Raw genomic sequence first — 15,633 nt, forward strand, 5'->3', positions numbered from 1 at the left:
AGCATTAGCTGTGTCTCATCAGGCTGAAAAGATTAGGGTAGCTCCCGGGTACCAGCAATAGTGTCGCATTTAGGGACAACAAGGTTTGAGTAATATCCGGGTATCAGCAATGGTGTCGCACTACGCCAACAAGGTTAGGGTGACATCCGGGTACCAGCAAGGGTGTCGCATTAGGCCAACAAGGCTAGGGTAACATCCGAGTACCAATGACGGCAAAGTAGGCTGACAAGGTCGTGGCAGGACATGGTAGCATCAAAAGCATCGACTTAGCCCGAGAATTTAGGGTAAGTTGCATCCGGGTAACATAGGCAGCGTCACATTGGGCCAACAAGGGTAGGGTAAGGAACAGTATAACAATATAAACCTTATCCTGTCAAGTTAATTTTTCACCATCAGGTCAAGTTGGTAAACTAGTAAAACACAGCATGTTCCATATGGTGCATTTTAACATTAGTGAGCATCTGAAGACCACTAACCAAAAACTGAATATTTTGAAACCACCGTAACGTTTATAGATCCTATGATTATTTTTATGGACTGAAGCTGCTATCAGACCAAGCTACGTGGGTCAATATGGTTTTTGGCCAATACCAAAATTGCCAGATAGGGAAGTGTCTGGCATTGAAAGGGTTAAAGCATGCACATGACAAGTGAAACCCTCCACGTTTGTCCTCAAACCCAATCCCTTCAATGAAAGTTTGAAAGGGCGAAAACTCGACAACGAAATTATAATGTCAACGTTCAAAAAAATAAGATAAATCGCTAAAATATGTTAAAAGTTTAAACTTACTGATAAACATATCAAATTCTCAAAGAACCACATAAACTTTCTATCAGATCAAAGGTCACGAGCTCATAGTGTTCATGAATGATCAGTGATACTGATAAAGGATTGTAAAGACTGACCTCCGCTGCCAAAGATAGTCTTTTTCTCTCGCCACCCGATATCCCGTTCGCAGTGCCCGCTTCACCGATCCTAGTGCTGGCGCATTCCGTAAGGCCAAGCTGAATGGGAAAGGACAGAAACTTCTAAGCATGCTTTTGGTAATAAACAGATTTTATTTTCAAAGCGACGTTCATTCACTGAGCAATATCGGTGACACCGAATGTTACCAAAAATATTAACATCAATCAAATGAAACAACGCACAGTTGAAAAGGATCAAATGAAGAGATTGGACAAATCATAAACAAACTGTGTACGTGAAAGTAATATCTTTATATTCTTGGTAGAGAACTTATACAACGTCTACAAATTAGTGCAGTTTTGTAAATTGTAAATTCTACATGAAGAATCGACAAACACAAATTTGGGACATGACAAACTCTGAAACGAACAGAAAGAACGGAACAAAACGAACAGAGTGGTGATGTCTAGGACAATGATATACTGTGTCTTCCAGCTCCTTTTAAACTTCTGTTTGGTGTCTGTCAATGTAGCGTGGAAGAAATTACTATAACATCACGGTAAACAAAATTGATTTCAAAATTGATTTCCACATTGCCTTACTTCTCCTATGACTTCTTCCACTCTTTCAAATCTCCTTTTTCTGGTTATTTCCCGATCCATTCTTAACTTTGCCTGAGAGAGAGAGAGAGAGGGAGAGAGGGGGGGTGAGAGAGAGAGAGAGAGAGAGAGAGAGAGAGAGAGAGAGAGAGAGAGAGAGACTCAGTAGGTCGGTGTAAAGAAACAATATTATTCAACAAGGAGAAGGCAGGTTATAACCATGCAATACTGTTGGAAAAGGTTGACCATGCAATACTGTTGGAAAAGGTTGACCATGCATACTATTGGAAAAGCTTGATGCATGTGGCATGAATAAAGAGTCAGTACGGTGGTTCAAGTCATATCTGTCTGGTAGAACTCAGGCCGTGAACGTGAACGGTACTCTTTTTAATAATAACTCAGTTGATTGTGGAGTACCGCAAGGCTCTATACTGGGGCCTTTACTTTTTTAGCTCACGTGTGTAAACACGTGGGCTATTGTCATAGCGATGTCTGTCTGTCTGTCCGTGTGTGTGTGTGTGTGTGTGTGTGTGTTAGTGTGTGTGTGTGTGTGTGTCTGTCTGTCTGTCTGTTTACACGATAACTCAAAAACGCCTGAACGGATTCAAGTCAGATTTGATACACAGGTACAATATACTACTTGCAAGAACTGATTAGATTTTGGTTAGTGTGGCTTGCATATTAATGAAGTTATGCAATATCGTTTTTTTCCGTACAATGGTTTCCCTATGGAGATGGTAATTACAGTGTAGACATATATCAAGAAATACTGCACAAAATTTCATGAAACTTTTCACAGATGACAATCTAAGAACATTATGATGATACTGTGAGTGTCATGTCAATTATCTTCTCATTTGCATATTTAATGAACTTTTGTTATTAGTGAGATAACTCTGAAATTCCTGCATTAAACTTGATGATACTTGCAACAAATATTGATCTGATATATATCTAATTATACTTAGAAGCATTAGGCAGTGTCAAGTTAACAAATAGGTCATTTGCATATTTTGAAGTTTGAAGTTTTGTAATTAGTCATATAACTCCAAAATAACTGCACCAAATGTGATGAAATCTGCTGCAGATACTATTCCGACTGATATCTAACTGTAGTGTAAAGCATTTAGTAGTGTGAAATTAAGTAAGGGTTCATTTGCATATTTAATGAACTTTGTAATTATGTATATAACTTTGAAATTACGGCACCCAAGTCAGTGAAATTAGGTATAGATATTGATTTGATAAATGTCTAATTGTACTGAGAAGCATTTGGCAGTGTCAAGTTAACAAATGGGTAATTTGCATATTTTATGAAGTTTTGTAATTAGTGATATAACTCCAAAATAACTGCACCAAATGTGATGAAATCTGCTGCAGAGACTGATCCGACAGATATCTAATTGTGGTGTTGAGCATTTAGTTGTGTGAAGTTAATTAAGGGTTCATTTGCATATTCAATGAACTTTGTAATTAGTGATATTACTCCAAAATTACTGAGTTAAATTTCATGAAATTTTCTACAGATGTTGATCTGATAAATATCAAATTGTACTGAGAAGCATTGAGCAGTGTCAAGTTAATAATTAGCTCATTTGCATATTTCATGAAGTCTTATAATTAGTCATATAACTCCGAAATAACTGCATCAAATGTGATGAAAACTGCTGCACATACTGATACGACTGTGTTGTAAAGCATTTAGTAGTGTAAAATTAATTAAGGGTTCATTTGAATATTTAATAAACTATCCTACTCTGAAATTTCGGCACCAAAATTTTGTGAAACGTGCTACAGATATTGATTTGATAAATATTTAATTGTGCTATGAATCATTGAACAGTGTCAATTTAATTTAGGGTTTATTTGCATATTTAATGAACTTTGTAATTAGTGACATTACTCTAAAATTACAGCATTAAATTAAATAAAACGTGCTACAAATGTTGATCTGATGGATATCTAATTGTCCCATAAAGCATTGAGCAGTGTCAAGTTAATTAACAGCTCATTTGCATATTAAATAAAGTTTTGTAATTAGTGATGAAACTCTGAGAGTACTGTGCGAAGTTGAAAAAACCTGCTACATATAGTGATAACATATATCTCATTGTTCTGTGAAGCGTACTACTATTGATGAACCTGTTGTAAAACACGTGAGCATATTCAGTTCATATCTGGTTCAATGTATGTAAACGATATGCAATCAGCAGTGTCATGCAAACTGCTCTTACATGCTGATGATTCAGCTCTTCTTGTGTCTGGCAGAGATGTTGAACATATTCAAACAAAACTTTTTTTTTTATTTTTTAATTTTTATTTCGGGAGAAATAAGTTTAACAGCGATCAAAAAAAAGACGCTGATACATTTACAGAGCAATAAGTACAGTTTAGAGACAAAAAACTAAACCATGGCATTACAGTTGAGAAGAGACTTTCCCAAGTTACAGATGCTTTACATTATGTTTCAAAATTTCCCACTTCAGTAAAGCTTTCTCAATACAGTTATTTCTTTTGGAAATATACATTTCGACTCTCTTCATGATTCGCACATTTGTTTTCACAATATTAAAGGATGGGATCCTATTCTTTACCTTGCAGTCGTAAATAGTCTTCTTAGTGACAAGAATTAGGTGATTCAAAAGTGAGTTAAAAGATGCATCTCCTAAGAGAATTTGTTTGGTCGATAGAGTAGGAGGTGCATCAAGTGCAGAGCCCCATAGGAAACAAAAGGTTCTCCATAAAGTTTGCACACATTCACATTCTACAAATAAATGAAGAATGGTCTCGTCAACTTTTTGACAAAAAGTACACAAGTTACTGTTAACTCTGGGGGGATTCATACGAAACAAAATACGGTTTGTATAGAGGATATTATGATTTAACTTCCATTGGAACTCTTGTAATTTTGTTTCCATTGTAACTTTAAATGGCAGTGCAAAGATATGACCCCACTCATCTTTATCTACAGTTAAAAATTGTGAAAAATACAGAATACTCTTTGGGGGAATAACAAAACATGTTGTGAAAAGTTTTCTTATTGTCTTTAGAGCACATTTTGTCAGTGGCATAATTTTGTTGCAGATTATTACACTGATAGGTAATTCTGGTCTAATTACTTCAACATTACATTTCTTCCATTTCGATGGAATTGACTGTAAAATACCTTGCCATTGTAAAAGATGATTAAGATTACAACCCATATCTGATAAATCAATCCATGTTTTTATATTATTACAACGGTTAAAGATGTCTACAATATACACTATACCCTTGTGGAAGAAAAACTTATCAAAAATTGACTGATTGTTGATACGGATTTCTTTGTTGTTCCAGATGATTTGTTGTGAAATACCAAAGTTATTACAAGGGTTTATCTCACTCCAAAATTCCAGCATTTCTTTGAAAAAACCTGGTAATTGAACAGGGAGAAATTTTACACTGTAATTACATCTGAAGATGAGACTGCCACCAAGTGGTTGTAAATAAAAATCCAGAAAAGTTTCCACGGTAATTTTGTCTCTGAAATGTAACGCTTAATCCATGAAATTCTAAAAGCTTTGTACAGTGCAAAAATGTCTATCATACCTATTCCCCTTCTCTGATATCACCTATTAATGAGTCCCTACTGACCCTATCTGGGCCATTCCAAATAATTTGTGAATAACACTGTTAATTATTTTGATATCTGAGAACTTGATAGTAATAAGGTTGAAAATGTACAGAAACTTTGAGATTATCAATGATTTAACTATTTGGATTTTACCAATTAAAGTAAGCCCTCTGGATCGCCAGTGGCAGAGCAAACGAGAAATAGAGTCGAATGGACCTTTAATATTTTTTTTATAAGCAGAAACATGGTTATATGAGAAGAAAATACCGACAATTTTAATTGGGGTGTCAGGCCACCTTATACCAAAGAGTGCATCCTTTCTATGCCTCCATTTACCGAGCCACATATTCAAACAAAACTTAGTAAGGAATTGGGTTATCTCAATGAATGGCTAATTGATAATAAATTGTCTCTTCATGTCGGTAAAACAGAATCTATCCTGTTTGGTTCTAGTCGAAAATTAAAACTGTGTTCGGAAATGCAGGTTCTCTGTGGGGATGTCAACATCGCTGCGAAAAAGTGTGTGCAATATCTTGGTACTGACTTGGATCAATCCTTGTCTGGTGAAACAGTAGCATCTAAGGTTATTGAAAAGACATGCTCTTGTCTCAAGTTTTTATATCTTAATAAGAAGTTTTTAGATTTTCATACGAGAAAACTGTTGGCTAACTGTTTGATACAATGGTTTTCTAGCTCACGTGTGTAAACACGTGGGCTAATGTCATAGCGATGTCTGTCTGTCTGTCCGTGTGTGTGTCTGTCTGTCTGTTTACACGATAACTCAAAAACGCCTGAACGGATTCAAGTCAGATTTGGTAAACAGGTAACATATGCTACTTGCAAGAACTGATTAGATTTTGGTTAGTGTGGCTTGCATATTAATGAAGTTATGCAATATCGTTTTTTTCCGTACAATGGTTTTCCTATGGAGACGGTAATGACAGTGTAGACATATATCAAGAAATACTGCACAAAATTTCATGAAACTTTTCACAGATGACAATCTAAGAACATTATGATGATACTGTGAGTGTCATGTCAATTATCTTCTCATTTGCATATTTAATGAACTTTTGTTATTAGTAAAATAACTCTGAAATTCCTGCACGAAAATGATGATACTTGCAATAAATATTGATCTGATATATATCTAATTATACTTAGAAGCATTAGGCAGTGTCAAGTTAATAAATAGCTCATTTACATATTTTATGAAGGTTTGTAATTAGTCATATAACTCCAATATAACTTCACCAAGTGTGATGGAATCTGCTGCAGATACTGATCCGACTGATATCTAACTGCAGTGTAAAGCATTTAGTAGTGTGAAATTAATTAAGGGTTCAATTGAATATTTAATTAACTTTGTAATTAGGTATATACTCTGAAATTACGGCACCTAAGTCAGTGAAATTGGGTACAGATATTGTTTTGATAAATATCTAATTGTACTGAGAAGCATTTGGCAGTGTCAAGTTAACAAATAGGTCATTTGCATATTTTATGAAGTTTTGTAATTAGTGATATAACTCCAAAATAACTGCACCAAATGTGATGAAATCTGCTGCAGATACTGATCCGATAGATATCTAATTGTGGTGTAGAACATTTAGTTGTGTGAAGTTAATTAAGGGTTCATTTGCATATTTAATGAACTTTGTAATTAGTGATATTACTCCAAAATTACAGCGTTAAATTTGATGAAACTTGCTACAGATGTTGATCTGATAAATATCCAATTGTACTGAGAAGCATTGAGCAGTGTCAAGTTAATAATTAACTCATTTGCATATTTCATGAAGTCTTATAATTAGTCATATAACTCCGAAATAACTGCATCAAATGTGATGAAAACTGCTGCACATACTGATACGACATATATCTAACTGTGTTGTAAAGCATTTAGTAGTGTAAAGTTAATTAAGGGTTCATTTGCATATTTAATTAACTTTGTAATTAGGTATATAACTCTGAAATTTCAGCACCACAATTTTGTGAAACGTGCTACAGATATTGATTTGATAAAATTTAATTGTGCTATGAATCATTGAAGAGTGTCAAGTTAATTTAGGGTTTATTTGCATATTTAATGAACTTTGTAATTAGTGACATTACTCTAAAATTACAGCATTAAATTAAATAAAACGTGCTACAAATGTTGATCTGATGGATATCTAATTGTCCCATAAAGCATTGAGCAGTGTCAAGTTAATGAACAGCTCATTTGCATATCAAATAAAGTTTTGTAATTAGTGATTAAACTCCGAGAGTACTATGCGAAGTTGAGATTAATAGAATCTCACACCCCCAAGGACCTGGATCAGATCCCAGGTCCTTGGTGTGTGAGATTCTTTTTCTCACATGACCACAAAATGCGTTAAATTCACATTGGACATGTACAACATTATCCAAAATTGTGACAAGTCTGTCGTCTGCCACTGTACTTTGACCTGCTTACTTTGTAGTTCTGGTCTGTGTGTTACTCGTCGTGCCATTGGATAACATTTTGCGCGTGGAACAAAACAGACTGTTTATCATCCAATCAGAGCTCGTGTAATATTTACTGCAGAGTGTGGGACGGTTTCTGAGAGTGTGGGATCGATTTTTCCCACACTGTCGATCCCGCACTCCCAGCGGCCAGGAATGTGAGAAAAACCTGCTACATATAGTGATAACATATATCTCATTGTTCTGTGAAGCGCACTACTATTAATGAACCTGTTGTAAATCACGTGAGCATATTCAGTTCATATCTGGTTGATTATGCAAGCTCTTACTGGTATAGTGCCTTGACTTTAAAAAGCAAACAAAAACTTCAAACCTCCCAAAATAAAGTTATACGGTTTGCCCTTGGTATGTCAGCAAGAGCACACCTTGAATCGGTTCACTTCAAACAAATGGGATGGCTACCTGTTAGCCACAGAGTCGCATATATAAAACTCAATCACGTTCATAGAGTTACATTAGGATTAGCACCGAAATATTTGTCTGATAATTTGTTTTTAACAGTCATGTCCATAGAATGAGATCCGGATCCTATTCTATTTTTATTCAAGGTGGGGCTCGGTTTTATCGGAATAGTTTTGTATATACAGCTAGTGTTGAATAGAACAAAGTTCCAAGAAATATACAGAGTATTACTTCAAATTCTCTGTTTAAAAGAAAGTTAAAGAAGTATTTTTATGAAGCAATGATTCAACGTGAGGTAAATGATTTTGTTTTTTATTAATTGTTGTCGTGCCGATTTGCTTGTGATTTTATTTTTCGTGGGACCACAATGGAAATAAGTTTTAAACTTTTCTGTGTTATCCCAGCACTTCTGTCTTTGTCTTTTTTCTTGTTTGTACTGTATGGTAATATTTTTGGTGCTAAATCAATCAATCAATCAATCAATAACGATTACAGATAAAGACTTGGCTGCCTTACACGTACTGTGATGCAATAGAAAAGTGCCGCCGTGAGAAAGATAGAGATGCATATATATATATATATAATATATATATATATATATATATATATAATATATATATATTTATATATATATATATTTATATATATATTTATATATAAGTTATATATAAGGTTGATAAACAAAACAGATGCCAAACAAAGATTTGCAACAAACAGGTGCCAACAAAAACAAAACAAAAGGAATCGTTCCCCGCCTAACGTTTCAGTCGATCACAGCCACCCGATGCGTGTAGGCGGCTCTGCAGTCTATACGTAACAAATTTGTAGTGGAAATGTAATATTTTAGATTATCCTGATCAACACAGTCGTGCATTTAGCTCTACTCTAGTATTGAACACTCTACTCCAGCTTATCTTGTACTAAACAAGTATATATATATTATATATATATATAATATATATATAATATATATATATATATATATATAATATATATATATATATATATATATTCGAAGTCTTGGCATATCTAACTTGATTACCGATTTGCTCTCAGTCCATATAGAGTTAACGTCGTCAATGAAGCGTGCCCAATCTAATGCTTTGTCTTCTGTAGTTTGTAGAATTTTGTTATCCACTTTACACATAAATATGTTAGCATAGCTTGTGGCCAATTTTTGCGCCATGGCTGTGCCAAATAATTGCAGGGACTCACGTTTTGCCCAACCCCTACCAAAAGTGACAAAGCCCAACTAACCACAGATATGAAGTCATACTATCGACGTCTGCGTCTGGCAGAATTTTTCCATGAGCCAGATACTGTTGACACCCCGCACGGAATCTCAAAAGAAAAGGGCTTTTGTACCACCTCGAAATCGTGACCCTTTCTTAGAGACATACATCGCTATGGTCAACAAAGACATAAGTAACTATAAAGGCACAGATTTTGTCAGAGATTATTTACGTACAGAGTAGAAGGAAGCACTCAAGAGCCTTGAACAAAGAAAAGATATAGTAATAAAACCAGCTGACAAGGGTTCGGCCACTGTAGTGATGAATACACTCCATTACACCACAGAGGCCAACAAACTACTAAATAACCCCTTGCATTCAGATCCAACCAATAAAATAAACAAAATTGTAAGAAAAGCGATAGAAGAAGAATAAAAATAGGGTTATATAAACAAACAGACCTGTGACTACGTCATATGAACTAACCTAGCCCCCGGCAGGTTTTACATCCTTCCCAAAATACATAAAGAAGGCATACCATTTAGACCCATAATACTGTACATAAAGAAGGCATACCATTTAGACCCATGTCATTTCCACCATCAATCATCCAACACAGAAAATTTCTCAATACGTTGATTACTTCCTCCAACCCCTCGTAACAAAACTCCCATCACACAGAAAAGACACAACCCATTTTCTCCAGCGTATACGAAACCTAGGTCAAGTTCCTCCTGGCAGCCTTATAGCAACTTTTGACGTGACAGCACTATATACCAACATTCCGATCGAAGAAGGTATATGTGCGTGCGAGCAAGCCCTCAACAATAGACCGACAAATAACCCATCCACCAAAACAATGATTAAATTTCTGCGACTAATTCTGTACAATAACAACTTTACCTTTGATGGTCAACACTACCTGCAAAAATTTGGCACAGCCATGGGGCAAAAATGGCCCCAAGCTATGTTATTCTACATTTTTCAACCCTCACACTCAACTCCACATACTCCATCTGTCTATCTGCTGTCAGAATGCCATCCCACAACTCCCGATCATAGCACATCGCCGCAGTAAAAACCTATGTGATCTGCTGGTACACAGTAACGTGTCCAGCACTACAAAACAGCAGGTTTCTTTAAAATGCAATTCTACCAGAGGCTGCAACGTATGGAAATACTCACACTATGCAACATAATTCACAAGCACCACATGCAAAACAACACACAAAATAATACATAATATCACATGCAAACAAAGAACATAATATCTTTAATAACATGCACACGGTGTAAAAAGCAATACGTCGGAGAAACTAAGGCAGAGTTCAGACTACGCTTCAATAATCACCTATCATCAATCAGGTGAAATTTGAACACCGCAGTAGCTCTGCACTTAAACCAACCAAACCATACAATCCAATATGTTGACGTAATCGGCATAATTAAGGTCAAGAACACCTATGACACCATCTGCAGAAATTTAAAATCCCAGTGGATATAAAAAAATTATGCACATTAATCCTCAAGGCCTCAACATTCTTGCATCTTAAATACACCGCCGTTCTCTGTAATTATGCAAAAAAGGGCCCTCACATATAACCCATAAATAGCCCTGCCTGTAACCATCTGCGTGCCATTTACCATCCCACGCGAATACACCAGGTAAGCCAAATTACTAAAACAACCCTTAACTGCTCTGTAATTTTCTGTTTTCAAAAAGAGATGTCCCTTTTACACATCTAAACTGTACTTGATTTTTTTCAAAAGAACACCTGATGAAGTCCGACTTCTCGGACGAAACGTTGTGCTAAGTGAAATAAAACAGCGACAACAAGAATATAGTAAAGTGTGAATATTCTTCCAACAAGTATTTATCGTACCACACGACTAGCAACACTGGGCACTGTCTCAGAAACAAAGAACCATAACACACACAACACACACACACACACACACACACACACACAATATATATATATATATATATATATATATATATATATATATATATATATATATATTTATATATATATATATATATATATATAGGGAAGGAGGGATTGATGCTATGAGATCAGCGACCAGACATTTGGAAAGAGTGGTCCAAAATAGCAGAATAGAAAAGTTCCAGTTAAGTTCGCCGTTTACCTGAAATTGCAAGTGTTCTCTGACAGTGAGCGTCGACAGAAACATGTCTTCCTGTTGGACGTACGCCATAGCGCTCGTAATAGAGTCGCCTGCGGGTTCTCCATTGGCCAAGATATTGCCGTTTACTTCTAGTCCGTTCTTCGTACGGAATGTGATTGCGTCCAGCAGAGTGGATTTTCCGCTACCGCTGTATGGCACAGGTTATTTCAAAACGCATTTCCAGAAATGAATGCTAATAAAAGGATGATCTATAAAAGCACTCTACTCAGGGTGATGGCAACAGGACATCGAATTCCATTCATGTTATTCATTGAAAATTTATAAAATTCCAGACAGCAGTAACGAAAAAAATACACATTTGTACACTGATGGTGACCTTGTTGTTGATGCATGGACCGTGACGTAATTCTTTGCCTCAAAATGATCATCATAATGACATCTGTTGTTAATTGCATTCCGTCGTCGAAGCTGCAATAATGTTTCCAAAGAACTCCCCGACACCACGTGAATGCAAGTTGAAGCACCACATTATATTCACCGAAAACTAACGATTGCGGGTGGTTGATCTTGTTTTTGTCGATCAAAAAACTTCGACTGCAAGGAATGTAACTCAATATATTCACTAATTTTTCCGTAGAGTAAAATTTACTTAAAAAGTTGCGATTTTAAGTTATTTTCCTACCTTGGCCCAAGTATTGCTAACAGTGTCCCGGGTTGTGCATAGCCACTAACTGTAAATGAGAAAAATCTAAACAATGAAGGTCACAGAGGTCGATCACGGAACGAAAGCTTAATGTGCTCTGTCAAACAACATAAACACGATTGCAATTAATGTAGAATTATTGGACCTGCATATTTTTCAAATTTCTCAAAAGTATGAGGTGCCATATACGTCTGTATCTCTTCCTGTCTGGCTGTCTGTATGTGTGTGTGTAAAAGGGTACCGATCATGATCTCCCGCCGTATCCAGTTACAAATAAGAAAGATGCGATCTGAATGGCGTCATGAATACATGCAATCACATGATCACCTCTATTAGTTGATCGCAAGGTTACTAAAGTGCAAAGGCTCCATAGAAATTGGTGACGATAAAAGAGCAATGGAATGCATAATGTTTTGTAGTTCGACGAGTTGAAGGTGAGATTGATATGATACTTGTTTACATTATTGTAAGTTGCGGGTACAGCAACTACTGCTAGTAAAACATTTAAGCCCCTGCAGTCAAACATTCTATTGTTGACAAAGCGCTGCATTTCACAAACTGGAACAGCCTTATGTCTACTGACCTCTGCAGATAATTTCTCTTCCTTGCTCGTTGATGTCGTCGTTTCGTTTCCATGGAAAACGGCTTCTCTTCGGCATTGTTCGCACCGTGATGCTATCCCACGTTAATGCCAGTCCATTGTCTTGCAAATGAGTCGGCGTCCGAGGCGTCTGGAACTCAAAAGACGCGAAGGAAGTCTCTTCACTATTGCAGAGCGAGTTCTTTCCGCTGTCCAGAAAACGCTGCCTGTCAGAGAGAGGAATCCCTTCATTCTCGCCCATGTCGTCTGACGTTTCACACAGAAGCTCCGTCGCGCAAGGTACAAGCTAGCGCCGCAACTGTAGGCGATGTTGTGCCTCCGTCGCCTAGCTGAGGTGAACTTTAATCTCCAGTCTCCCAAAACACGTGACCAATGTTTCGCTAATCAATCAGTGCATCGGGGGGGAAAGTACGTCATACGTTTTATTAATAGAGGTAAACCGCTATCAAAAGAAACTTTCGAGGGAGGAGTCGTCGTTGGCATGAATATGGGTGACGGAATAGTTATGTACGAGTTTAACCATAGGAAGAGAAGATTTAAAGAACGATTCACAACTGCTTTTCTGCCTTTATGAGCCAATATTAACATACCTATTTGACTGTTTACCTTATATTTTATTATCGCGATAAAAATTACTACAGTTTGTACATATATTTACCTAGTGAAGGAAAAAAAATTGAAATTTAAGTGATACACTTCAAACTGGTTATGCACATTAACTCAGTAACCACTCATATCCACAGCTTTGCATAAGGAACGTTTTAGGGACGATAGTGAGATCGCTGCTTTAATACCTTGCAATCTTCTGTCAGGAGTGTGTATGCTTTGCTTGTTACTGTTTTTTGAATTTTAATGTTGAAGTTCTTCATTTATTGTTATCAATATCCACGATATCGAATGAACATATGCCAACCTTTTATTACGGTTCATGCATTCGCACAGACTCCAATTGTAACAGTAATTCGCAAGTAGATTTCAGACGAATCTCGTGACCAGGAACACACATTCTTAATGCTCAAACATCTTTCTTATAAAAATAAGGATATAAAATGTTAACAACAACAGCGATGCTTATGTGCCGCGGTTAAGTTAAAAAAACAAACATTAATTGCATTGTTTATTTAAAGAAAACAATACTGATCTTAACGTTACAGTAACAACGTATCTTCTTGTCTATAATGTTCTTGTTTTCATACTAACAAAAGATCAGGTCAGTGTCCACATAAAACAATCAGTGGAGTTGAATTGAAACTATGCTAGTAAACTGAAGTGAGTACACGATCCAGATAAGATCATAAATACTGAAAAAGGAGTTTCAAAACTGAAGATACTTATATCTTTTAACCAAGCCCTTTATTACCTTCTCTGTACCTTGAAATAGAAATTTCTCAAGAAATATCTAAATCAATAAAACAGCTTTTTCACAGTGAAAGAAGGTAGACTGATCACGATAACACATCACGAGATTTGAAATTAAAAAAATATGCTGCTTTCTTTTTGTGTCAATGAGAAAGCAATACAATATTATTCTGCAACCAGTAAATTTCGTATAACCACTAACTGTAAAAGAAAAAATTATAAATAAAAACAGGTCACGGAGGTCGATTACGAAACGACCGCATAATTTGTTTTTATTAGACAACATGTGAGTAGGCTGAAAATGGTCATACAAACCTAATAAAAGAAATATGTCATAGTTGAGGCATTATGTCTATCAAAATGGTCAAACATATACAATGCAAGATCCGAGGTACATGAATATTCCACATTGATTAAGGGTTATTAGCATAGAATTTAAATACCGAAACAATGCTCATTAATGTAATCTGCATATTTGAATATCATTATACCTCGCATCTTGCACTAATAGGTCAAACACTTTTTGTAATCTTGAAACGCATGCGGTAACGTGATTTTCGCGCCACTCATGAATCATATCCCTGCAAGGAGGACTTGCGAGAAAAAAGTTTTGCCTTCACGATTGGTTATGCCATTGGGAATAATCATAGTAATGTTTACCAGTCTTCTGTCGGCCTGTCTGTATAAATCTCAGCCTGGCTGTCTGTGTGTATGTGTGTGTGTCAAGGGCTACTGACCGTGCCAATGGCACGTGTACTTATACAGAAAACGGAAGATGCTCTCCGATACCGGGTCATAAATACGTACGATCACCCAATACCCCTGCTTATTGAATAACTGAAGCACTAATAGCTATATCCACGTTCGTTACATGCAAGAGCTAATGGAAAACAGAACTGTTCTGTATCTCAACGAGAGGAGGGTGATAGTCATATATCATCCTCATTTGTTTGCGGGTACAAAAACTAATGGAACAATGGAGCACCAAAGGTCAAACATTCATGTAGTTTGTTAGTTTGTATATTCAGTCAAACATTCGGTTTGTTCGGGTTGTTTTGGTTTTTTTCATTTGTTTGTTCAACAAGTCATTGTCAGTGACGTAGTCCCCTCTCGGGCGTCAAAACAATTAATGGGTAACCAAGTGAAGTGCAATTGGTGTAAGCACATTCGAAAATAGGCTGAGAATGTATTATTGTGTATGTTCACTGCTGATATACAAAGTACTAAAGGAACCAGTAAAGTTAATTTTATGCAAATAGTTGGGTAATTGATGTGGCTATATGTATGACAGTGGGTATGACAAGTCAGATCAAAACGGTTATTTTGCACCCTGGATTGTACCATGAAGAAGTTTGACATTCATAAGTGAGTAACAATGCATTGTCATTGTGCAATTGTCACTCTTCATACATTTGGTCCAGGCATGAGTAATTAATGGCTTTTGACATGGAAAATTCAGAACAAAATGGCTGCCCAGTGACCATATTGGCATTTATTACATGTCTCTTATATCGAAAGTCGCGCGCTCCATAGGATTCAATGGTAACTCGTCGATGAC

The 15,633-nt window shown here is 36.2% G+C and overlaps 1 protein-coding gene across 1 annotated transcript in view; it reads right to left on the bottom strand.

Annotated features, from left to right (window-relative positions):
- LOC139125703 (protein white-like) overlaps positions 1-13,224 on the bottom strand; it is a 16,633-nt gene extending 3,409 nt beyond the window's left edge. The window contains exons 1-5 of the mRNA XM_070691804.1: positions 12,699-13,224; positions 12,095-12,143; positions 11,413-11,599; positions 1,510-1,581; positions 907-1,005 (exon numbers count right to left, since the gene is read on the bottom strand). Of these exons, the coding sequence (XP_070547905.1) occupies positions 907-1,005; positions 1,510-1,581; positions 11,413-11,599; positions 12,095-12,143; positions 12,699-12,957 (666 nt within the window). The 5' untranslated portion in view covers positions 12,958-13,224. The remainder of the gene's footprint in view (positions 1-906; positions 1,006-1,509; positions 1,582-11,412; positions 11,600-12,094; positions 12,144-12,698) is intronic.
- Between the last annotated feature and the right edge of the window lie 2,409 nt (positions 13,225-15,633).

Source organism: Ptychodera flava (assembly GCF_041260155.1).
Source record: "Ptychodera flava strain L36383 chromosome 3 unlocalized genomic scaffold, AS_Pfla_20210202 Scaffold_26__1_contigs__length_13983176_pilon, whole genome shotgun sequence".
Classification (NCBI taxonomy): Eukaryota; Metazoa; Hemichordata; class Enteropneusta; family Ptychoderidae; genus Ptychodera; species Ptychodera flava.